Below are 22,739 nucleotides of genomic sequence, written 5' to 3'. Positions count from 1 at the left end.
TGATTACTCAAATGAATAGATCTAAAAATAATAATAATAAATAAATAAAATAAGAGTAGTGTGATTTTATGAAATGGTGAAAATAATAATAATATAGATGTGTGTCGTGTAACAGAGGGTTTAAAAAAAAAAAAAAACAAGAATGCGTGTGGACATTGAGGAATGAAGAAACAAAAGAAAAAAAAAAGTGTTATTATTATTATAATAATAATATTAGGTGTAGTTGGTGGCTTGGAGTAATAGCATTGTAGGGTCTTTGAAAACAATAATATGTATATAATAACATATATATATATATAATAAAAATAGTGTGATTTTATGGAACGGTGAAAATAGTAATAATAATAATAATAATAATAATAATGTAGATGTGTGTCGTGTAACAAAGGGTTTTTTTAAAAAAAAAAAAAAAACAAGAATGCATATGGACGTCGAGGAATGAAGAAAAAAAAGAAAAAAAAATGTTATTATAATAATAATAATAATAATGAGTGTAGTTGGTGACTTGGAGCAATGGTGTTGCAAAGTCTTTGAAAATAATAATAATATATATATTTATATAATGGGGTGTGGGGGTGGAATTGTGGTTAAATGACAATTGGTTTATGATAACAAAAATAATAATAATAATAATAATAATAATAGTTTCTTGTATAGGTTTTAATTTACTTTAAGTATATAAAGAAATAAATTGTGAGGGTAAGATTAGGAAAAAAAATGAATTTTACAATAATTTGGAAACCCAATAAATTAATTTATTATTTTTTAGTAAGTTGAAAATAATATTGGGTAGTAATAATATTAGCATAAGAAATTAATTAGGATCCCTAACACTAAATAAATTATTTTTAAGATTGTCAAATTTTTACATTTAGATAATTGTGTATGATATTATGTTAGGTGATGAGTAAATTCATCAAACTAAATATTTCAAGTTTTTGAGTGCTTCTTCAAAGTAAGGGGAATTAATTCAGATTTTTATAACAAAATAATAATTTTCTTTTTATATTGTATTTTGAAATGTGTAAGAATATTATTTTTATCTTTACACATGGATTAAATATTTGTTTTGTATGGAAAGTATATTTGAGAATTTTATTTGTTTATGAAAAATGAAAAATTGAGAATATATGATATTTTGTTTTGTAAGTGTGAATTAATGATATAAAGCGTTTGACTGTAGATTATATGACCTAGTCAACGAGTTATAATTGTTAACATTTCTATGGCCCTAATCAACGGGTTATAATAGTTGATATTATATGACCCTAGTCAACGGGTTATAATAGTTGACCTTATGACCCTAGTCAACGGGTTATAATTGTTGACATTTGGTTTTATTCACCTTAAATTGAGAAAATTTGAAACTAGTTACTTAATTGTGAAGTCCCACCTAATTGGACACCATTTGTCATACGATAACCAGAGTAAAGATATTTTGAATGTATTCGATTTGGTTTTGATAAGAAATTGTTTTGAAATGGATATAAGAAAGTTTTGTTGAAAAGTTTGAATGTATTAGTATTTTGAACTCAAAAGTTTTTATGAAAATAAATATATGTTATATCTCCTATTTGCAAGCATGATTGAAAATATTTTATCTAGGAAACTATATTAATGTTTCTTATTGGGCTTTGAGTTCATCCCATTTTTTGATAATATTTCAGGTAACCTCAGTTCGGGCGATAAGTGACTCTTAGGAGAGAAATTTGGCTTTATTAGGACATTTGTTTAAACTCTCTTTATGTTGTACATTATTTAGATGTTAAAACTTATTTCTTGTTGAATTATTTGAGTTTGGGGTTATTTGGATAACAACACTTTGATTGATATATTAGTTTTTTTAAAGTTGATACTTGGAGATTTTAGAATTTTGTCCTACTACTCTGAACATGAATTTGGTAATTGATAAATTTTTAGTTACAATATAAATGTTTGTGTCGTTTCTACTTTGAGTCTTTGGGTTTGAGGTATAAAATGACTGTCATGCCCCGAGGGCATGATAGTAGATAGATGATATTATAACGGATTTGACATGAAAAAACTAGAAGAATGGGTTGAATCATCATATGAAAAGGTGAAAGGAAGTCTTAAACTAGCTTGGAAATGAGAATAATGAAGGGTGATCTTGAAGATGAAGTTAGGGTCCTAAGGATGTGGAGGAGATGAATTCCAATTCTTTTGTCCACTTGGTATATAACCAGAACATACTTTCTTGGAAGTGTGGGTCATGTAGAGCTGCCATGGTTTGGAAAAAGGGAAATGATGAATTAAGAAGGGTAAAAATGAAAAAAAATGACATGAATTAAGAAGAATAACTTTTGAGCTCCTATAAATACAATAATGATTTCTTTATTCCAAATTAAGGTTGATTTAAGCAATGTGCACAATATCTCCAACAAAATTTGAAAAAATAAATATTGAACATTTGAAAAAAAATTATCACTTTCTTTATCTTTTCTTAATTCTAGATAATATTTTTTTTAGAACTAATAAAAACTTACAATGGTATAATTGTCCAAATTCATGGATTTAAGGCACATTTATGAATATTTTAGAAAAAAATTCTCTTAATTTGTGCCATATACATATATATCCTAATCTTTTTAGAAATATGTAACATTAAAAAGGTTGTTCTTAAAAATAGTATTTATCAAGGGTGGTTTTAAAATCACCTTAAAGATTCTTTAAAATTTTGTCAAATATTTAGGACTTATTTGAGAACTATTTTTTAAAACATTTTTTTGTTCTTCGAAACAAAAAATATAGAAAACCCGTTTGACAACCACAAATTATTTTTTTTTCTTAAGAATAAAAAACGGAGTGTTTTTAAAGAACGTCTTTTAATTGTTTCTTGTTATTTTCATTTTTTTTTAAAGGGCTATTTTAAAAAATAATTATACAAATATATAAAATGCTAGATATAAAAATTATTTTTAAAACATATTTAAGAATATTAATAAATATTTTAGGTTTCTAAATAAACTTTTATTCTACAAAAATCATAAAATAGTTTTCAAAAACCATTTTTCAAAATTATTTTAAAAACAATTATCAAACAAATCCTTAATTTTTTTTACAGCATGCACTACTAATTGTATTTGAATCAATCTCAAACATACTCTTAAATAAATACAAACTTTTAATCAAATATCTTTTATGTCGGTTGAATCTTCATATAATCAAAACCAACACACATTTTGCAACTAATTGACCTCTATACCCTCAAAATATTATAATTAAAATTTCTTTAATTGTGGACAATAAGGAAGAAAAAAAAAAAAAACGAAGGTTCCATGGACCACCGACACTAACAAACGTGTGAGTATCATGGACAAGGACAAGCAATAAAGCAAGACAAGGGTCTCCTTTGATTATGATTTTCATAATTTAATCCCAAATTAAGTTTTGATTTTCATGAATTATTTAACATAATCTTCTAATTAATTAATTTTCGTAAAATCTTAAATAGTAGTTACACCAAACTAATTAGAAAAGAGTCCACGTAAGAAATACAATCAACCGTATTAACAATTAATAAGTGGGTCCCCCAAGATTAAACCTAGACTAATTTTATGTCGGCTGCACATAATTGTGATTATAAATTAATTAAAAAAACCTATTTTCTTAATATGTGGTTGTTACAATAAATAATAAAAACAAAATAAAATAAAAGGGTGGGCCCGCTACAAGCCGAAGAAATCTCCCAAAGAATAAAAATAAATAAAGTTGGTGGGCCTGGGCCGTGGGCTGTCCAAGAATCGACAATCTGGAAATAGAGAGGACGCTCTCCCTCCCCCTCTCGCTGTCTCTCTCCACCGACAGTCACATTTTGCCATTTACATAATTGTTTTTGCTTTTGATGATTATGTTCCAAAAATCTTGCATGTATTCCAGAAATGCCCCTATATAAATCCACTTATTACCAAACAGTGAAAGGGCTAATCTTGGTTTGCCTTGTTGGAGGTGCCAACCTTCCAAGACAAGTAAGCAATGAACCAACTGTGAAAGAAAGAACCCAACGGATTCATCATTCACCACTCTTTCAAACAATTGCGTATTCCCAATTCTTTGGCACTGCATATAGTTTGGACAACTTTTTTTTTTTCCAACTCTTTCCCAATAGACAATTCTACCCCCATGAATTCCTAAAATGATTACTTTCCTTTAAATTATGTCTTATGATTGTAATAATCAATGTAATTATATTAAGAAAATGTTACGGTATCAAATCGGTATTCATTAAAGTTATTATCTCGACTATTGAAAGTACATAATGAAATTTAAGTTATTGTATGATAATATAAACAATTAAGATGAAACTATAAAATAATAAGACTGATATAATTAATAAAATTAAATTAGCGAAAAATAAAATTAAGATATTGAACAATGAGACTTGATTATACGTATGACACATTGTGATTGATAATATTTTTAAATACATTTCATTTTAGGAGTTTGTTTATGTTACGGGTTTTTATTATTATTATTTTCAATGTTCTAGGTGGTAATTTTCACTAGTGAATAAGGGTAAATTTGTAATTGGAGAGTGGAGGACACTGAATTGTAGGCAAATAGAGAGCGGAGTGGAGGCAGAGATTATTATAGTGGGTTTTTAAAGTCCCGTTAGCTATGAAAAGCTCACTTACCATGTGAGAAAGAAGGCTACCACCATCCACTGCCACTGTCTCTTCTCATCTTTCTCTTTCTCAGTTCGAATATCAACTACAGCTCAGAGCATAATCAGCAACAAGGAATGGAGTTTTTCTTCACATCCATTGCCAGATCCATCACCAAGCTCAGCAGTTACGCCATTTTGCTTGTGTTGTTGTTTTCTTGCTCCATTTTCACTTCTACAGGTGATGACCCAGATGCCACCATTTACCATTTTTTTCGAATATTGTGTTTTGGAAGTGTGTTTCTTATTTCTATGCTACCATCCCATTTTTCGGGGGAATTTGTAGGAGAAATAAAAGATAGGTATGGGAATGGATGGAATGAAGGGTGTTAGCAGGATTGGGTTGTGGAAAATTTGTGGGGTTGGTGAGGATTGGAGTTGAAGCTCTGTTTCATTGATTCAGAGTTTGATCTGATTCATAAATGAATGGAAATAAGCATAGGAAGGCAAAAATTCAGTTAGTTCTGGGGAATTAGCTTGGGGATTTCTCAGTTGAGACATAAAACAACCGAGATCTTTTATTCTAAGTGAGCTGCATATAGCAAGCAAGAGGTTTTTTTATTTTTTTCATTTTTATTTTTTAAAATTGGAATTATATTGCTTATATTATTTGTTTGTGGTTAAAATTGGACAATTATCTCCTGATTGCATGGAAGAATGCATTTTGTGGTATAGTAATTGAAAGAGAAGAAGGAATTGTGATCATTGTAATTGAAAGTGAAATTTTCATATATATACTTGAAACAGAGAAACAGATACATGCTTTTCTCTCTTATTTTCACTTCTTTTTACTAGTATTTTTATTGCCCTTTTCTTATTTCATGATCATTGGTAAATCCTCACTACTAATCTTTGAAGAGAAAAAGGAGTTGGAGAGATTTTCAAATAGGGTGCATTTCCCATTTCCTTCATTTACCCAAGGAGATTTTTCAATTGTTTCTTGGATCTGTACAGAGATGTAAAAGAGTAGAAAAATGGTTTTTATGGAGGGTCGATACATGAATTTTCATGTATATCAGAGATCTAGTATCAATGCAACTCAAGCATATTTATTTTGTTTGTTTTGACTCTTACATCACAGTAAGAAAATTGAGGTGTAATTTAACCAAAAAAAGAAAAGATTGAACTCTCCCTTTATGAAATTTAATGTCATGAGAATCTTAAGAATTGAGGTATTCATCTTTCTTTGGTGGATGTTTCTGCAGAAGCCTACGATTCGCTTGATCCAGAGGGAAATATCACCATCAAGTGGGATGTAATGAGCTGGACTCCAGATGGTTATGTTGTAAGTAAAATATTAAACTACAAAATATTTTGATTGCAATAGTGAACCTTGTTCAAGCATCCACTTGCCTTTGCCCATGAATGGATTCCACTTACATTTCAATTGTTTTCTAGTTATGATCTAATCTTTTTATTCATGTTGGGCAGGCTGTTGTTACAATGTTCAACTTCCAGCAATATCGCCACATTCAAGCACCAGGGTGGTCACTTGGATGGTCATGGGCCAAAAAGGAAGTAATCTGGAGTATGATGGGAGGACAAACAACAGAACAAGGGGATTGTTCAAGATTCAAAGGGAATGTACCACATTGCTGTAAAAAGGATCCAACAGTTGTGGATTTACTGCCAGGAACTCCTTACAACCAGCAGATTGCAAATTGCTGCAAAGGGGGTGTTATAAACTCATGGGTCCAGGACCCAGCTAATGCAGCAAGCTCATTCCAGGTCAGTGTGGGTGCAGCTGGGACTACCAACAAAACTGTCAAATTGCCAAAGAACTTCACGTTGAGAGCTCCAGGGCCTGGATATACTTGTGGGCCTGCCAAGATTGTAAAACCAACCAAGTTTACCACGGCGGATCAGAGGAGAGTCACTCAGGCTTTGAGTAAGTTAACTCACTAGTGCTTTTGGCCAGTTCTACGACGTTCCCATTCATTAGCTAATGATGTACATATATGCCAGTATGTTCATTTAGCACTTCATCTAATGGACCAACAGGTGAAATCCTTGAACTTTGCGTAAGTAGTCGTGCAATTGATTTTTAGCCGACACTATGATACTCCTGTTCATTAGCCAATAATATGGATAAATGCAAATATGTTCATATAGCAACTTGTATAAATAGACCAACAGGTGAGCAGCTGCTACGGTATTTATTCATTAGTCAACAAATATTAGATATATTCCAGTATGTTCATCGAGTAGTCCTTCTAAATGGACCACTGGCTGAAACAGGATGGCAAGACACATTGACAATGGATAATTTGTGTTCTTAATATGCATTTAAAGAGTTCTCAAGATTTAACTAATCTAATCTTCCTGTCCTATGGCAGTGACTTGGAATGTTACTTGCACGTATTCACAATTCCTGGCTCAGAAGACGCCTACATGTTGTGTCTCATTGTCATCGTTCTATAATAACACTATAGTATCCTGCCCAACTTGCACCTGTGGCTGTCAAAATAATCTAACTCATCCAGGGAGCTGTGTAGAGTAAGTTACATTGAGTGTCTTTTTTGCTGCCATTATTTCACCATTTTTCTTTCTTTTCTAAATTTGCATTTTCAGTGTTGTCAGTGCAATCAGTAATGATTTTCTCATGATTTTTTTTCCTTTTCTTTTGTTGCTGTTTTACAGCCCAAACAATCCATATTTAGCTTCAGTCGTTGAAGGCTCAGGTAAAACCAGTTATCAGCCTCTCGTCCAGTGTACCAGCCATATGTGCCCAATCCGTGTCCATTGGCATGTTAAGCTCAACTACAAGGATTACTGGCGGGTGAAGATCACAATCACAAATTTCAATTACAGAATGAACTACACCCAATGGAATCTTGTTGTTCAACATCCCAACTTTGATAATCTCACACAGATTTTCAGTTTTAATTACAAGTCATTAACTCCTTATGCAGCCATAAGTACGTCATATCTTCTCAAGATTTGGTTTTGCAAAGTTGTTGTCTGCCAGCTTTTTAAATAAAAAACATGCAACTGTTCGTCTTAATCCTAACATCTTGTGAATATGAATTTTGGTTATACAGATGACACTGCCATGTTATGGGGAGTCAAGTTTTACAATGATTTGCTCTCTCAAGCTGGTCCTCTTGGGAATGTGCAGTCAGAGCTACTATTTCGAAAGGATAAAGCAACTTTCACTTTTGATAAGGGATGGGCTTTCCCTCGAAGAATTTATTTCAATGGTGATAATTGCGTCATGCCTCCACCAGATGCCTACCCATGGTTGCCAAATGCCAGCTCCCGACCCACTGTCTCTCTCCTTTACTCAATCTTGACAATCTTGGCAGTTTCTGTCATTGTATTGGCTTATGCTTAGTGAATTATACAGGAAAAATCCAAGAAATTACCTGTTCTGGAAATTTCACAAACTTCAATCTGGTTTAGATCATACAAAAAGTCGTGGAAATCTCACCAATGGGGGGTTGAATGTGTTGGTGCTGTGTTTCAAGGTTAATGCAGGTCACTAAAAAACTCTGCCTTGTTATCTATTTTATGCATTGGGGGTGAGTTTAATTTTGCTTAGATTTAGTTTTTGTGTTGTATGTTTATGTATTTTTATTTATACCTTTGATAATTTTGTTTGTAGCATATCCACGAAAATATTCTTAGCATTGTAATAAGGAAATTCACGAGCAAATGACAGTTGATATATGGTTTAGTATATATTCCATTGCGTTTTTGTTAACTTGATATTCATTGTTGCCATAATTTCTGCCAGTCAGGCTTTTGGAGTTGCTGGAGTTTTGTTCTCCAACCTTCAAGAACATTTGATTATCGGTCGCATGGGGTTAGTTAAGTATTTGACGCAGGTGGTAGTCTCACAATCTTAATCTTATTTCCATTTTCATTCTCGAGTTCCAAACACATAATCAGATCATGCACTACATAAAAGAAGGGGCAGCTAATGAACTTCCACATCCAAATTGCAAATTAAAAGAAACAAGGACAGGAAATGAAGGGTTGATTTTGTCAATGGTGTACCATGAAAAACTTCAAGAGTTCTTGGACATTTCATATGGAGCTTTGATTTAGTTTATTTATCTGCAAGCTCAACTCTCTCATGTAACATCTGTATGATTGAAATATCCAATTGAAAATCTCTTCTACAGCTTATGGACATTGTGATATCATAAACCTGCCATAGGAAAGTGCCGTACCTTCAAAACCACCCTGCATTTTCTGCCTCAAAGATTTCCAAAAGCTATCTCTCTTCTCTTAGAAGTATCACCAAATGGTGTACAGTATCATCAAAAGCAGAGGAGCTGCCATTGTCCAAAAGGCAAATGGATTTGCATGGGCAGAGTTTGGTAAAAATGGATATGTATCAGGCGGGGGCAGCTTGCACTCATCACCATTAAAATAAACTTTTCGAGGGAATGCCCATCCCTGCTTGAAAGTAAATGTATCCTTGTTCTTCTGAAGAAGCACCTCAGACTGGACATTTCCATGCTGTCCGGCTTCCACTAGTAGGTCATTGTAGAATTTCATGCCATAGAACATACCAGTGTCATCTGCAAATACCGTGAACTAGTTAGAAAATCTTATTAGAAATTGAGTTTGAATCTGGGTTTTTGCAGCTCTGGATGAAAAAGCATTTGAAGTAGGTTTGCACTCACTTATGGATTCATAGGGGACAAGAGGCTTGTAATCAAAGCTAAATACTTGTGTGACATTGTTGAGATTGGGATGCTGTGCAACAAGTGTCCACTGTGTATAATTCATCCGATAGTTAAAATTAGTAATGGCGATCTTCACTCGCCAATAATCCTTGTAGTTGAGCTTGACATGCCAGTGCACCCGTATGGGACACATATGATGTGTGCATTGTAGCAATGGTGTATTGCTCCTCTTTGGATTGTGTAACGCCTTCAGTTTCTTTGAGTCACTTCTGCGTATCCACAATTATATTCAATGAAAAGCAGATCGACAAGCATATATATGCATTTTCAATTGTGCTGTGCTGCATGAGACTGAATGAGAGGCTTACGAGATACACATGTTCTTGTTGCGGCAACCACACGCGCAGGATGGGCATGGGGTCATGGTATCATTGTAAAAACTTGAGAAGGAAACACAACAGGTGGGGTTTTTGGACGCCAGAAACTGAGAATAGGTGCAGGTAACATTCCAAGTCACTGCCAAATGGAAAATATTATCAAACAGATGATTTCCATTTTCAGTCAGAAGACCTTCAAAACAATAAAAGAAGAATAAAAGGATAGGTATCTGAAAAGATCAGTGAAGAAGAGACATACTCATTGCTTGAGTTTTTCGTCTATGATCAGGAGTCAAGTAGATGGTGGAGGGGACAATTTTGGCAGGGCCACAAGTGTATCCTGGTCCTGGACCAAGCAAAGTGAAATTCTTGGGAAGTTTCACTGTTTTGTTTGAAGTCCCAGCTTGCCCAACGCTCACCTGAAAGGAGGAGACTGATCCTGCAGGATCCTGCCCCCAGGCGGCCACCACACCAGCCTTGCAACAATTGGCAATTTGTTGGTTGTAAGGAACTCCAGGAAGCAAGTCAACAACTGTTGGGGTTTTCTCACAGCAGTGTGGTATGTTCGCTTTGAACTTGGAACAGTCTCCTTGCTCTGTTGTTTGGGCTCCCACCATTGACCAGATCACTTCTTTCTTAGCCCATGACCATGATAGGGTCCAGCCAGGGGTCATGATGTGCCGGTACATTTGGAAGTTGTTCATAGTCACCAGAGCCTGGAAGAACTCGATTAAATGATGTTTGATTCGTTGGTGATTTGTTCAAGAATTGTTTTGGGATCTTCTTGAAAGCCATGTTAATTGCCAAGAAAGAGGTGGGAAAAGAAACTATAATTTACAGTTCATAATTGGGCCTGAAGGTTGTTGCATAATTCTAAGTTCTCTTGTTGGATGATTTTTTACCTGCTTTTAGACTTTGCTCCAGAATATTGACAATTAATTGGTGTATAGATCCAGCGAGCAATGGATAAGTTGGTTGTTTGATACTAAATAATGATACAGACCATCAAAACAGAGATTTACTCACCACGTAACCATCTGGGGTCCAAGACACAACATCCCATTTTATTGTTATGTTTCCGGTTGGATCCAGTGGATCATAGGCAACTAAAATCACAGAAGCAATAGAAAGAGTGAACAAACAGATAGAAAAATGTAAGCCACTGCCAGAAAAGAAAATCTAATGTCCAAGTTTGGGAACCTTACTTGCATGAGAAACCATCATGAAAAATATGACAACTGAGAAAATGTGCTTCAACTCCCTGAATGAGTAACAGTCCTGCCATTGGCAACGATCTTTAGCTTCGAAGGGAGTATGGTGAACTGGGTTTGCAGAATTGTTGAATTCCATGACAAAAATAAGTTCACCGAGATCAAAAGCTCTCCGGTGACACTCAAAGAAGGCAGCAGTATGTTATAAAAAGGGAATAGGAGTCTACAAAGAAAATGAGTGTATGGAGATGGCTCACCTAATGGGCGTTAGGTACTTCATCATGTAACATTTTCATGTCTCTCTCATTTTTCTTTGCTTCAGTTCCTGCATCTTGAAGCGTCTTAGACGTTTGAACAAAACAGCTCAAGGGTCATGTCCTGGGCAGTGATGATCAGATGGTATGAAGTTCATGTGAGCATGAGAACATGTTAAAATCATGCATACTACTCTCTGACAAAGACTGGTACTTAAAACTCTGTGTGCTTGAGCCCATTCGATCATCATTCAATCTCTAATGGATATGCAAGGTCAACTACCACCAAATCCCAACAAAAATACACCGGAAATGACTCAATTTCCATCTTTTTCATTCATCAAATCAGGTTTCCTTTTTATTCGGATCAATTTTGTGTCTCTGATTCTAGAGTAATTCCTCCATAGCTAACAGCAAGATAGTTGACTGGATTTGCTAATGCACCTAAAATGACGAGAGGAAGTACTATTTTTCTAGGTTTATGTCATTTATAACCTTCACTCATTGTCTCATAGATCAATTGGATTTGGGTTGTTATTGGGTTAATGAATTAAATCCCCATAATAAATCCGGAACAATCAGATTGTGTGCAACCAGTGAAAGGAATATGCATGGTGGGTCGACCTACTTCCATTAGCCCTTGTGCAGTATGCCATGCCAACCCAAATCCATGAACAGACTTGTGGGTTGGCAGCTTGGGTCTAGTTTTTCCGGGACAAGTAGTCTCTCCCCATCTGATAAAGATCTTCCAACTATGTAAAGAGACCTCTCAATAGTCAGGAAAAGAAAATACAGGCTATTAGTTGATGTATGCTAGATAATACCTCAATCAAGGAACAATGCGGTAACAGCTAGTACAAGCCATTACAATAGTTATGGACAATCTTACATAGAACATATCCTCTCACTACAAGAAATAGGATTTTTGGTGACGGTCGCCAACCGTCACCAAATCGTATATATCCGTGACCAAAACCTATTGTCGCGGTCTTATGAAACCGTGACCGAGCGTCACAGTATGAGGCGTAGCTAAAGGTATTGGTCACGGTCAGGTAATAAACCGTGACTATATGTTTAACCTTTGGTCACGGTCAGTACCCTAACCGTGACTACATGTAAGTCTATAGTCACGGTTAATAAAATGACCGTGACTAAATATCAACTTTTGGTCACGGTCAATGCCTCTAACCGTGACCAAATGTTACCTTTTGGTCACGGTCAATGCCTCTAACCGTGACCAAATGTCAACTTTTGGTCACGGTCAATGCCCCTAACCGTGACTAAATGCCAACTTTTGGTCACGGTCAATGCCCCTAACCGTGACTAAATGCCAACTTTTTGTCACGGTCAATGCCCCTAATCGTGACTAAATATAGGTATATGGTCACAATAATTAAGTGACCGTGACTAAACATTAAGTGTATTATGACCGCTCTCCCTAACTTTTGGTGACGATTCATTTTAAGCGTGACTAAAAGCACACTTATGGTCACAATTTTTTAGTGGCCGTGACTAAAATATGTTATATTTTGGACATTGGTTTTTTATGAATTAAAATTTCCCAAACCTGTTATAAACCCAAACAAACCCATTTTAGACCTGTATATGCAATTAAACAATTAAACCAATTTCAATATATTACAATCAATTATTCCAAGCTAGTTAAAAACTTAATATATCAATATAAGTCATTAAATAAAAAAAAACATAATATAACAAAAAAAAAAACAAACAAACAAAAAACAAAGAGATTTAAATTTAGTTTCACATTCTAACATAATATAACAAATCAACCAACCAAACATCACATAATAGTCATAGAAAGCAAAAAAAGTTAGGAGAATCTATCATATAAATAAGTAGCATAATCTTAAAAAAAAAAGTTAAGAGAATCTATTATATAAAGATATAGCAAAATCTTCAAATGTCTACTGCTTTTGCTGAAATTGTTGCATCATTTGCATCATCTGTTCTTGAATTTGTGCTTGCATTTGTGCTTGCATTTTTCTTTGCATTTCCATCATTTTTTCTTCAAACTCTTCTTTCACTTCTTCACGTGTCTTCTTTTGAACTTCTATCAACACCTCTTCAAATGTTTCTTTCACATGTGAGAGTTCATCTTTCACATTTGAGAGTTCTTCAGTTGCAGTTGTAAACTTTTGTTCTGCAGCTATTAACATCTCTTGGGCGTTTTCAAGTTGTGTTGAAAGAATAACTCCTAATCGTCTCCTACTAGTAGAACCAAAGATTGAGGTAGGAGTAGGACCAAATCCATACCCTCGAACACGACCATGCCTCTCTGGACCCATGACTTGAGTATATATCTCATCTACATATGTAGATGCTACAGATGTAGATGCTATAGATGTAGATGATACAGATGTAGATGCTCCAGATGATGCAGAAGTAGAAGAAGATGTCCCCTCAGGTTGAGATAGTAATTGTTGAAATTGATCCTGGAATTATAAAAAATAAAAAATTGTTAGACTTTTAAAATAATTTAGTATGAGGCTATGACTGAGATACAAGTATATAAAATTTATTTACTTCATTACCATAATCTCCTTAGAATGATCATCAACAGGCGTCCCATCTTTTCTTGTGTGTGTCAGGGCAAACATCTCAATTCTATTGGGCTCACTTCGATCCTCCTTCTTTTGTGCCTATTCTTATAAGTAAAACAATTGAGTTATTTATGATGAATTATTTATGTACAAACAAATCATATTAATAATAAATTTCAACCTGTTCATATCGAATTTGAGCATAACTTTTTGATCCCGATGTATGCTTTATCACTTGTTTTGCCCTATTTGCCTTGTTTTTTTCTGAGATATCCTACATCAATTAAAAAATAGCAAGTTACCTATATAGGTAATAGAAACATAATAAAAGTTATATACATGAAGTATTAGGTTAGATATAACTAATAAATATCATTTTATGTGAATATGAGTATCATAAGATACATTATCAAGAAAAGATCATTATCTTTACCTTGGCCTCAGGTGTACCCCAAAAGTGGATGAGCCACCTCCAATCATCATCCGATAAGTGTGGAGGTCGATGGCACAATCTCTCCTCATCTGTATTATAAGGGTTATAATACTTGGCCTTCATTTTATTTCTATAGCTTCTAAACAAATTTCCACAACATTGAAGAATGTAGCTCTTACATATTTCTTTAATCATGTAAGTTTGGATGCATTGAGGGATTTACTTTAACTTTAATTAATCCACCATTGCAATCTAGTTTGCACCACTATTGTAAATTTCTTTATTTATTTTAGGATGGAAATGATTTGACTATGACATGATGTCATGCCACATGGAAAATCATTAAATTTTAGGGGACTTATGGTGGGAGCTATTACATACTTAAGTTTCATTCTATATTATTAATTGTATAATGAATTTATTTAGAAAGAATTATGATTCAAAATTTTTAATAGCATGTTTGATAATTATTTTTAAAAAGAGTTTTATAAAAGAGTTTTAATAATTATGTTTAATAAAACAAAAGAATATTTAAAAATTTAAAATATTTTTAAAATAAATTTTATATATAATATTTTATTTTATATATTTATATAATTATTTTTTTAAACAGTTATTTGTATACAAACTTTTCCATAATTATTTGTATCTCTTATTATATAATTAATAGTTCTTAAATTATAATTTTTTTTTATCTACTTTCTATTTTTTTTATCTTCTTAAAATATCATGGATTTTAGATAGTTGGTAATATGAGTTCCCAAAGCTAAAAAAATATTATTGAAAAGGCAATTTAAAATTACTTTAAAAAAAAGAAGATAATTTTAATTTTAATTTAAAATTGTCTTTTAAAAAATATTTTAATATTTAATTGAAAAGGCAATTTCCTAATACACTTAATGGGTATCATAAAATTTAAAATAATTTTTAGGACTATCTTAAAAAATATTTGTTTAAATTACCATATCCTTAACTAAAGTGTGACATATGGTATAAAAATCTATCTTACATGGAAAATAATATTCATAAAAGTGATGTGTCTTAATTGTATGACTATTTGATATACAAATAAAATATTTAAAATTTTGTAAAATATTATTGTTTGTGAGACTCATAAATAGGACAAAAAAAACAAAGCAACAGAAACGTGGAGTGTGGAATATATGGTTTTAATCCATATCAACATGTTCACAAACTCAAAGCTACAAAAACAAAGAAAAAACAACATTGTTGGAAACTAATCAAATTTTCAACACAATAATTAAACCCAATGGAAATAGGCAATTGAAGAGAATGCAACAAACAAAAGAAAAATTCTTTCATTACACAGTAACAATGGAAATAAACCCAATAACAATGAAATTAGAATTAAATCATAGAAAAAATAGAGAAAGAAACTAGAGAGAAATTATACCTTAGGAAGTAATTAAGTGTGGTTTTTCCAAAAGCACCAAAACCCTATAACAATGGAAATAAACCCAATAAAATGAAAATAAACCCAATAACAATGGAATCTCAAACCTAATCACAAACATTTCCAAAATACCAATTAAAAAAACTCAAAAAAAAAAAATCCCAAAACTCACCAAAACCTAGAGAGAAACGATTTTTACGGGAGTTTCTTGGAGGTGGCTTTGGCTTTACGGACCATAGCTTCCATGGGGCTTCTTCGGCATGGCTTCCATAAGCTTTTTCGGGAAATGGCTTCCTCCAAGCAATGGGGGCTGTGGGTAGATTTTGTGGGTTTTATGGCCGTGGGTTTTGGAGAGGAAGAGAAACTAAGTTTTGTTGGCAGAAGAGAGGGGCTTTTATATTGGAAATGTTTGGGAGAAGGCTTTTACTCAATGGTTAAATGGGTTAAAAAAACGTTGCCTGTGTCTTTGATATTGGAAAGTCAATGGTTAAGGCCCACATAGTTAAATATTATATTGGAAAGTGATATATTATATTGGTAAGTATGTGAGACTTTATATTCATGGCTTTATATATGGTTATTATCAAATCTCATTTTAACATTTTAAGAGTTAAAATGTTGGCCGTGGTTATTATCAATTATTTTAAAATTTTAAATTTACAATTATTTTAAAATTTAAAATTAATTTTGAAAGTTCAATGTTTTACTCAAAGTGTTGTTTTAAAATTTTTATTAAGTTTTATAAAGTTTTTCAATTTTTAAAATTATCAAGTTTAAAATTTAAAAATTTTATATTAGAAATTTATCAAGTATTATATTTTAAATTTTTTTATCAAGTTTTAAAATTTTAAATTTTACAATTATGTATGAGAAAATTATCAAGTTTTATATTTTTAAATTGTTATTTTCAAAGTTTTATGAAGTTTTAAAATTTTAAAATTTTATATTAGAAATTTATCAAGTTCTATATTTTAAAATTTTAATAGTTAAACATGTTTAGTAAATTTAAGTTTACTAAAAAAGAAATAACTGCTCTTAGTGATGTTAATATTAATGATGATAAAATTTAATAAAATCTTCTAATAATAACTTATCTTATTATAAAACCTATTATTTATCATATATAAAATGTTCTTTTTCTAAAATAATTCAAAGGTATAGGCAGTGTTTGCTAACGAGCTTTTAATTATAACAATTTTTTATTCTTAATAATAAATAAATAAATAAGTAAACCATAGAGGGGAAACAATTTTTTGTTCTTAAAAACAAAAAATAAGATATTTTAAAAAAATATTAATATTTTTAGTTATCTTAAATTGTTTTCACTTATTAGAGTAAAAGATATTTTCAAAAATAATTATATAAATACAAAGAATAATCAAAAATAAAATATAACATATAAAAGTTATTTTTTAAACATATTTAAAAACATAAAAAATATATTGAAAATATTATAGGTTTCTAAATCGACTTTTATTTTAAAATACATCCGCTAACAAATTTTTCAAAATGTTTTAAAAAACTGTTTTTTGTATAACTGTTTATGAAAATGTCAAAATACTTCACAAATAAAACTATAATTTATTAGTATTTTTGTGGGCCTTAGGTGCTAGGAAATGTTACATGTGCATTCTACTCCTACTCTGTCTTCATTATTTTCAGTCACGTGTCTCTTTATATCTTATACCAATCTATTATTATTTTATCATATGGTATCATTTTTTCATATTTAATGATATTAATTTCTACCTTATCTCATATGCTTGTAGCTTAATTTCATCATACATTTGGACAACATAATTTCAGACTTCCATTTGGTACTAAATATAATAAACATAAACAAAGAACGGTGCGTTTAAGAATATTTTTCCATGAATTTTAACTTTATAAATTTGTTAATTTTACAAATTTAAGAATTATAAAAGTTTAGAACTTTTATTTTTAATCATAAACAAAGAATGTTATTTTTGTAGTTATAAACTATTTCTGTATTGCAAAAATCATAAAGATTAAAAAATATTTTATGATCGAAAATTAAATAAAACTATAAACAATTTTACTAGTAATTGTTCGTAGTAAAATTTATTTATCACGACTATTGATACTTTAAATATAATAAGAATTATTTATCATATATAAAATCAAAATTGTTTTTAATTTGCTAACTCACTTGCATTTAAACTTTTTATCAAATAATATCAAATTGAACCATCATATTTTTAAACTAACATATTAAACTTTATTTTGCTTCTTATTAAAACATTAATCATAACAAGGAAATTAAATAATTTTAACTAAAGAAAAATAGGTAACACACTAATTTGTTTCTTAACTTAAAAAAAATATAGTAATATAACTTTAAACTTTTTATAATTAATAAGAACTATTATTATTACTATTAATGATAATTTCTATTTATGATATATATATATATATAATTTTCTAAAAACTTATAATAGATAACCCAAAAAATGTTTAAAATAAATAATAGACTTTTGGTCACGATTATGTGAACCCCGTGACCATAGGTTCAAAATATTTAAAATAAACCTCTATGCATTTGGTCACGGTCATGAGAAATTCGTGACTATAGCTTCCCCTACAGTCACGGTCAATCAATGGCGTGACTAAAAGTCACAATATATATATATGGTCACGGTTTTACAAAAAACCGTGACTAAAACATCTTTTCGTTACACTTTTTGTCACGGATGATAAAATTACCGTGACTAAAATTATTGGCGCCAAAATTTCCCTCCATAAATTTACAAATAGTCACGGTTTCAAAAAAATCCGTGACTAAAATACCCTCTCATCAATACTTTTGGTGACGGTTGATAAAATCACCGTGACTAAACATATTTTTTTTCCACATTAACACATTTAGTCACAACTTTATCCTGGCCGTGACAAAATAATATCTTTGGTCACTATATTTGTGGCCGTGACCAAAGATTCGTCACTAAAAACCTATTTTTTTGTAGTGTCTCCTTGAACAATATGTATATATATATATGCTGATTACATGACTGAGAATGTCATATCTGAAATAGCTCAGGAAACATTTCCCTCTTTGAATCCTTCCAACTCTAGTAGAATGATCACTGAAATGCTAGCAATATCAAAAGTACTAGGGAAGCCAGTGTTGATAATGCAATTTGATTTGCAGGGGCAGAGCCCGCCAACAAAGGGTACGAGTCAGGAAGGGGCATCATGCATTCATCACCATTGAAGTAAATTCTCTGAGGGAAAGCCCAACCCTCCTTCAATGTGAATGTGTTCTTGTCCTTCTGAAGAATCATTTCAGACTGGACGTTTCCATCTGGCCCATCTTCCATTAGCACATCATTATAGAACTTTATGCCGTAAAACATACCTGAGTCATCTGCCCAATCAAAATAGCAGGAGTTATGCCCTCATAATTTCAGTTGGACATGGCATGTAGCATAATGCTGTGTTATGGGAATGTATGGACTTACTTATGGACGTGTATGGAATGAGTGGCTTGTAAGCAAAGCTGAAAACTTGTGTGATATTATTCAGATTGGGATGCTGAGCAACCAGCGTCCACTGCGTGTAGTTCATTCTGTAGTTAAAATTAGTGATGGTAATCTTCACACGCCAATACTCCTTGTAATTGACCTTCACATGCCAGTGCACCCGGACTGGGCAATTGTGTTGAGTACACTGCAGCAGCGGCATATTATCCTTTGTTGGAGTGTGTAGTCCCACCACGCTCTCAATTTTTGTATCACTCCTGCATTGTACCCCCCAATAAGAAACATTTATGAGTAAAAACAAGCACATATTCTTACATTTATGCTACTGAATTGAAGGCTTACATGATGCAGTTGTTTTTGTTCTGGCAACCACAGGCACAGGATGTACAAGGGGTGATTGTTGAGTTGTAAAAAGATGAGAAGGAGACACAGCAGCTTGGATACTTGGAGACCACCATCTGTGAGTAAGTACATGTAACATTCCATGTCACTGCGGAAGCAGAAGAAAAAAAAAAATTAATGGTAAGGACTAAGGACTAGAGACGAATATTTAGTTAAATATTGGAGAATGAGACTTACTCAATGCCTGAGTTTTTCTCCGGCCATCTGAAGAGAGGAAGATGGAGGATGGCACAGTTTTTGCTTGGCCACAAGTGTAGCCAGGTCCTGGACCAAGCAAAGTAAAATTCTTGGGCAGTCTTACTGTTTTATTTGACGTGCCAGAAAGCCCGACACTCAGTTGAAAGGATGAGACTGCAGCAGACGAGTCCTGGCCCCATGATGCTACAACGCCTCCCTTGCAACAATTGGCAATTTGTTGGTTGTAAGGGACTCCAGGCAGCAAGTCGATCACTGTGGGATTCCTCTTACAACAGTGTGGGATGTTCCCTTTGAACTTTGAACAGTCTCCTTGTTCAGTAGCTTGCGCTCCCACCATAGACCAGATTACTTCTTTCTTAGCCCATATCCATCCTAAGGTCCAACCAGGGCTCATGATGTGCCGATACATTTGGAAGTTGCTCATTGTCACCACTGCCTGAGAAGTAATCAAATTGTGATGCTTGCATGTGATGAGAGCTAGATGATCACTTGCTAGAAGGAAGGAAAACGTCACCAAATTGAGTGTACTCACCACATAACCATCTGAGGTCCAAGACATAACATCCCATTTGATCGTTATGTTCCCATTTGGATCCAGCGGATCATATGCCACTGGAATCAAAACAGAGAACCCCCAAAGAAAAACATATGAGAAGAACGGAAGTCAAATTAAGTTCCTAATTTAGATTTCTTGAGTTAGTGCCTCACCTGCAGGAGATAAGACCATACTAAAGAAGACAGCTGAGACAATTGAGTATGCAACTCTATTGAATTCCATTCTCAGAAGCATAATGAGATAGCAAGGGAAAATTCAAGACTATTTCATAGGCTAAGTATTTCTATAAAAGATGTGATCAAAAAGTAGAAAAATCGGTGTTAAAAAAAGACTGTTACCTAATCCTTTTCCACAAAGTCCATCTCCATCTTTGGGACATCTTGAGAAGCAAGGTGGAACAGGTCAACTCTCCACTGATGAAGACACTTTACCAGTTGCCAGAGACCAGAATGCTTCAACAGAAAAAATTAGCATTGATCAGGTCCTCCCTAGTCCCTATTAGGCTGTTAAGTTAATATGGTTTATATGCAAAGAGCAAACACCTACTCTGCAGTTGGCACATCACCCCCCCTGCAAATTGTACAAATATAAGATCATGATAAAGACAGACTCTGTATCTTCATGTACAACCCCATCAGGGATTCTCTATTGGCTACTGGGAGAATTGATGAGCCAAATCATACAAGCAAATAAATGTCCAACTGGAGAATCATTTTGAATGATGAGTTCCACAGGATGAAATTAGGCCTGATTAATATAGAAGAAAAACAGGCTACTAATTTCCAAGAATGCACAAAAATATGCCTAACATTACATGAATCATTGATTCTGACTTTTGGGTTTTTTTAATGGAAAGCCATACATTTGACTAACTTGGACAGGGATTTTTCATCCTCCAAGGTTGGTGCCTGGAGTAAATGCATTATTTGGCCTGCAACTTGTGCCAACAATGCAGGAACACCAGCCCTGATTCCACCAGTTCAATTCTGAGGCAAGTGCTTGTACATCATAAAAATTTGGAAAAAAATTAAAAATCTCTTTGTTAAGAGTTTATACATGATAAAACTAAAAATAAAATAATAATTAATTTAAATAATATTTTTTTCAACACAATCTAGTACATGAATTTTTAAATTGAGACATGCATTTACAAAATACAAAAATATGAAGGCAACTTATTAAATATTTTTTTATTAATTTTAAAGTGTAAATAATTCATTAAACATTTTTTTATTCTTAAAATATATAATTATCCTTGTAAAATAATCAATGATGTTGTTTCGTAAAATATAAATATTGATTTTATTTATTATATTATCTAATATAATATCTTGAAATAATACAAGTCTCCTCATGAGTATGATATCAAATATTATAAAATGATTTAACCTTTTTTTTTTTTTTTTACCAAAAACCAATTAGTTTTTAAATGATACGGTCAAAGCCTTACTTGAATTTTTTTGGCTCACACCTTTGCTTTGGTGGGTGGATCTTTAGTATTTTTCTTTCATAAAGTTTTCTTTGATGTTTTTCTGAAGTATACTCGTCGAGTAAAAGACGAATATGCACTCATACAAGATAATAATGGTATTACTACTAAAGTATATTTAGTTTCTCCTAGTAGTAAGATAATTTGATTGTGGCTAACATTATTAACAAGTTACCAACATTATAAAGGAAGCTTCATAAAAGTATGCATCTCAAGTAGAAGAAGATGCCTTTAGAAACCATGGTCACATGCATTCACCTCGAAGAAGGGGCAAAAGGAGAATATGCACTCATATAAGAGAACAATGGTAATATCACTATGTATGTTTAGAATACGTTTTTGAGTGATTCTAGAAAGTATTTTTAGCATTTCTAATTTTTGAATGATGAAAATTTTCAAATATTAGAAATATTAAAAGCGTTTCTTAGAATCACTGTGAAACATAGAATATGTTTGATAGTGATTCTTGGAAGCGTTTTTAGTATTTTTAATACTTAAAATTTTTAACTTGTAAAAATTAAAAATATTAAAAATACTTCCTAAAATTACTATTAAACGTACTCTTAAAATGTGTTTGAGAGTGATTCTAAAAAATATTTCTAACATTTCTAACACTTAAATAATAAAAATTTTCAAGTATTAAAAATATTACAAACGTTTTCTAGAATCACTACCAAATGAACTCTTAGTTTCTACCGATAATAATTTGCCCAAATAGTTATTTTCCCAAAATTCCCAACTGAAGCCTGAACATGAAAAGGTGAATCATATATAAATAATAAAGGAATTCCAAGCCCAATAAATAAGAACCCACAACTTCCTTCAAAAACTAAAGAGTACTCTAAAGTTTGTTTAGGTTGTGCCAATAAATAAACAATGTCACGTCTACTACAATCAGTTGCATAATGAAAGTTACCAATCATGCCAGGATAATCATATTGATTTCATATCATTTTCACCCTTAATAGGGAAGTAATCGGATACTATAATCAGAATGAGTAAATACATGATTGCAATCAATAC

The 22,739-nt window shown here is 32.3% G+C and overlaps 4 protein-coding genes across 7 annotated transcripts; 1 reads left to right on the top strand and 3 right to left on the bottom strand.

The window, feature by feature from the left end:
* The first annotated feature begins 4,602 nt into the window (after window positions 1-4,602).
* Window positions 4,603-8,362, top strand: LOC100263971 (protein COBRA). The gene is made up of 6 exons (XM_002264564.5): window positions 4,603-4,862; window positions 5,887-5,966; window positions 6,113-6,569; window positions 7,018-7,177; window positions 7,322-7,599; window positions 7,723-8,362. The coding sequence occupies exons 1-6, from the start codon at window positions 4,760-4,762 to the stop codon at window positions 8,013-8,015; spliced, it is 1,371 nt and encodes a 456-aa protein (XP_002264600.1). The 5' UTR covers window positions 4,603-4,759; the 3' UTR covers window positions 8,016-8,362.
* A 150-nt stretch (window positions 8,363-8,512) lies between these two features.
* Window positions 8,513-11,141, bottom strand: LOC100258803 (COBRA-like protein 4). Of its 2 annotated transcripts, none has more exons than XM_019226581.2 (6): window positions 10,901-11,141; window positions 10,722-10,801; window positions 9,955-10,411; window positions 9,687-9,834; window positions 9,316-9,584; window positions 8,513-9,210 (listed from the first exon to the last, which is right to left on the bottom strand). In XM_019226581.2, exons 1-6 carry the CDS (start codon window positions 11,043-11,045, stop codon window positions 8,924-8,926), a joined length of 1,386 nt encoding a protein of 461 aa, XP_019082126.1. In that variant the 5' UTR covers window positions 11,046-11,141; the 3' UTR covers window positions 8,513-8,923. The 2 variants fall into 2 exon arrangements, with proteins under 2 accessions (XP_019082126.1, XP_002264378.1); XM_002264342.4 differs by having other exon boundaries at window positions 9,316-9,587; window positions 10,901-11,131.
* Window positions 11,142-12,913: 1,772 nt separating this feature from the next.
* On the bottom strand, window positions 12,914-15,936 carry LOC100244921 (uncharacterized). 2 transcript variants are annotated; one of them, XR_009464637.1, is made up of 6 exons: window positions 15,744-15,936; window positions 15,572-15,615; window positions 14,158-14,246; window positions 13,906-13,998; window positions 13,716-13,823; window positions 12,914-13,616 (listed from the first exon to the last, which is right to left on the bottom strand). XR_009464637.1 is itself a non-coding variant. In XM_002264258.4 (4 exons), exons 1-4 carry the CDS (start codon window positions 14,350-14,352, stop codon window positions 13,089-13,091), a joined length of 924 nt encoding a protein of 307 aa, XP_002264294.2. In that variant the 5' UTR covers window positions 14,353-14,622; the 3' UTR covers window positions 12,914-13,088. The 2 variants fall into 2 exon arrangements, 1 of the variants encoding a protein (XP_002264294.2); XM_002264258.4 differs by lacking the exons at window positions 15,572-15,615; window positions 15,744-15,936 and having other exon boundaries at window positions 14,158-14,622.
* A 2,626-nt stretch (window positions 15,937-18,562) lies between these two features.
* LOC100250060 (COBRA-like protein 4) lies at window positions 18,563-21,385 on the bottom strand. Of its 2 annotated transcripts, none has more exons than XM_010665165.3 (6): window positions 20,566-21,385; window positions 20,204-20,283; window positions 19,651-20,107; window positions 19,414-19,561; window positions 19,051-19,328; window positions 18,563-18,956 (listed from the first exon to the last, which is right to left on the bottom strand). In XM_010665165.3, the coding sequence occupies exons 2-6, from the start codon at window positions 20,228-20,230 to the stop codon at window positions 18,673-18,675; spliced, it is 1,194 nt and encodes a 397-aa protein (XP_010663467.1). In that variant the 5' UTR covers window positions 20,231-20,283; window positions 20,566-21,385; the 3' UTR covers window positions 18,563-18,672. The 2 variants fall into 2 exon arrangements, with proteins under 2 accessions (XP_010663467.1, XP_010663466.1); XM_010665164.3 differs by lacking the exon at window positions 20,566-21,385 and adding an exon at window positions 20,380-20,540.
* Window positions 21,386-22,739: the final 1,354 nt, after the last annotated feature.

Source organism: Vitis vinifera, chromosome 17, assembly GCF_030704535.1.
Source record: "Vitis vinifera cultivar Pinot Noir 40024 chromosome 17, ASM3070453v1".
NCBI lineage: Eukaryota > Viridiplantae > Streptophyta > Magnoliopsida > Vitales > Vitaceae > Vitis > Vitis vinifera.
This window is presented reverse-complemented; position numbering and strand designations above follow the sequence as displayed.

Excerpts from the sequence above, each read along its gene's own strand:
- LOC100263971 (XM_002264564.5), top strand. The coding sequence starts at position 4,760 with ATGGAGTTTTTCTTCACATCCATTGCCAGATCCATCACCAAGCTCAGC. Across the intron at positions 7,178-7,321 it reads CATCCAGGGAGCTGTGTAGA|CCCAAACAATCCATATTTAG; the intron begins GTAAGTTACATT and ends GCTGTTTTACAG. Across the intron at positions 7,600-7,722 it reads AACTCCTTATGCAGCCATAA|ATGACACTGCCATGTTATGG; the intron begins GTACGTCATATC and ends TTGGTTATACAG.
- LOC100244921 (XM_002264258.4), bottom strand. The coding sequence starts at position 14,352 with ATGATTAAAGAAATATGTAAGAGCTACATTCTTCAATGTTGTGGAAAT. Across the intron at positions 13,999-14,157 it reads GGGGTACACCTGAGGCCAAG|GATATCTCAGAAAAAAACAA; the intron begins GTAAAGATAATG and ends TAATTGATGTAG. Across the intron at positions 13,617-13,715 it reads ATCATTCTAAGGAGATTATG|GATCAATTTCAACAATTACT; the intron begins GTAATGAAGTAA and ends TTATAATTCCAG.
- LOC100258803 (XM_002264342.4), bottom strand. The coding sequence starts at position 11,045 with ATGGAATTCAACAATTCTGCAAACCCAGTTCACCATACTCCCTTCGAA. Across the intron at positions 10,412-10,721 it reads GGACCCCAGATGGTTACGTG|GCTCTGGTGACTATGAACAA; the intron begins GTGAGTAAATCT and ends GAGTTCTTCCAG. Across the intron at positions 9,588-9,686 it reads AACAAGAACATGTGTATCTC|AAGTGACTCAAAGAAACTGA; the intron begins GTAAGCCTCTCA and ends GTGGATACGCAG.
- LOC100250060 (XM_010665164.3), bottom strand. The coding sequence starts at position 20,461 with ATGCTTCTGAGAATGGAATTCAATAGAGTTGCATACTCAATTGTCTCA. Across the intron at positions 20,284-20,379 it reads TATGGTCTTATCTCCTGCAG|TGGCATATGATCCGCTGGAT; the intron begins GTGAGGCACTAA and ends TTTTGATTCCAG. Across the intron at positions 20,108-20,203 it reads GGACCTCAGATGGTTATGTG|GCAGTGGTGACAATGAGCAA; the intron begins GTGAGTACACTC and ends ATTACTTCTCAG.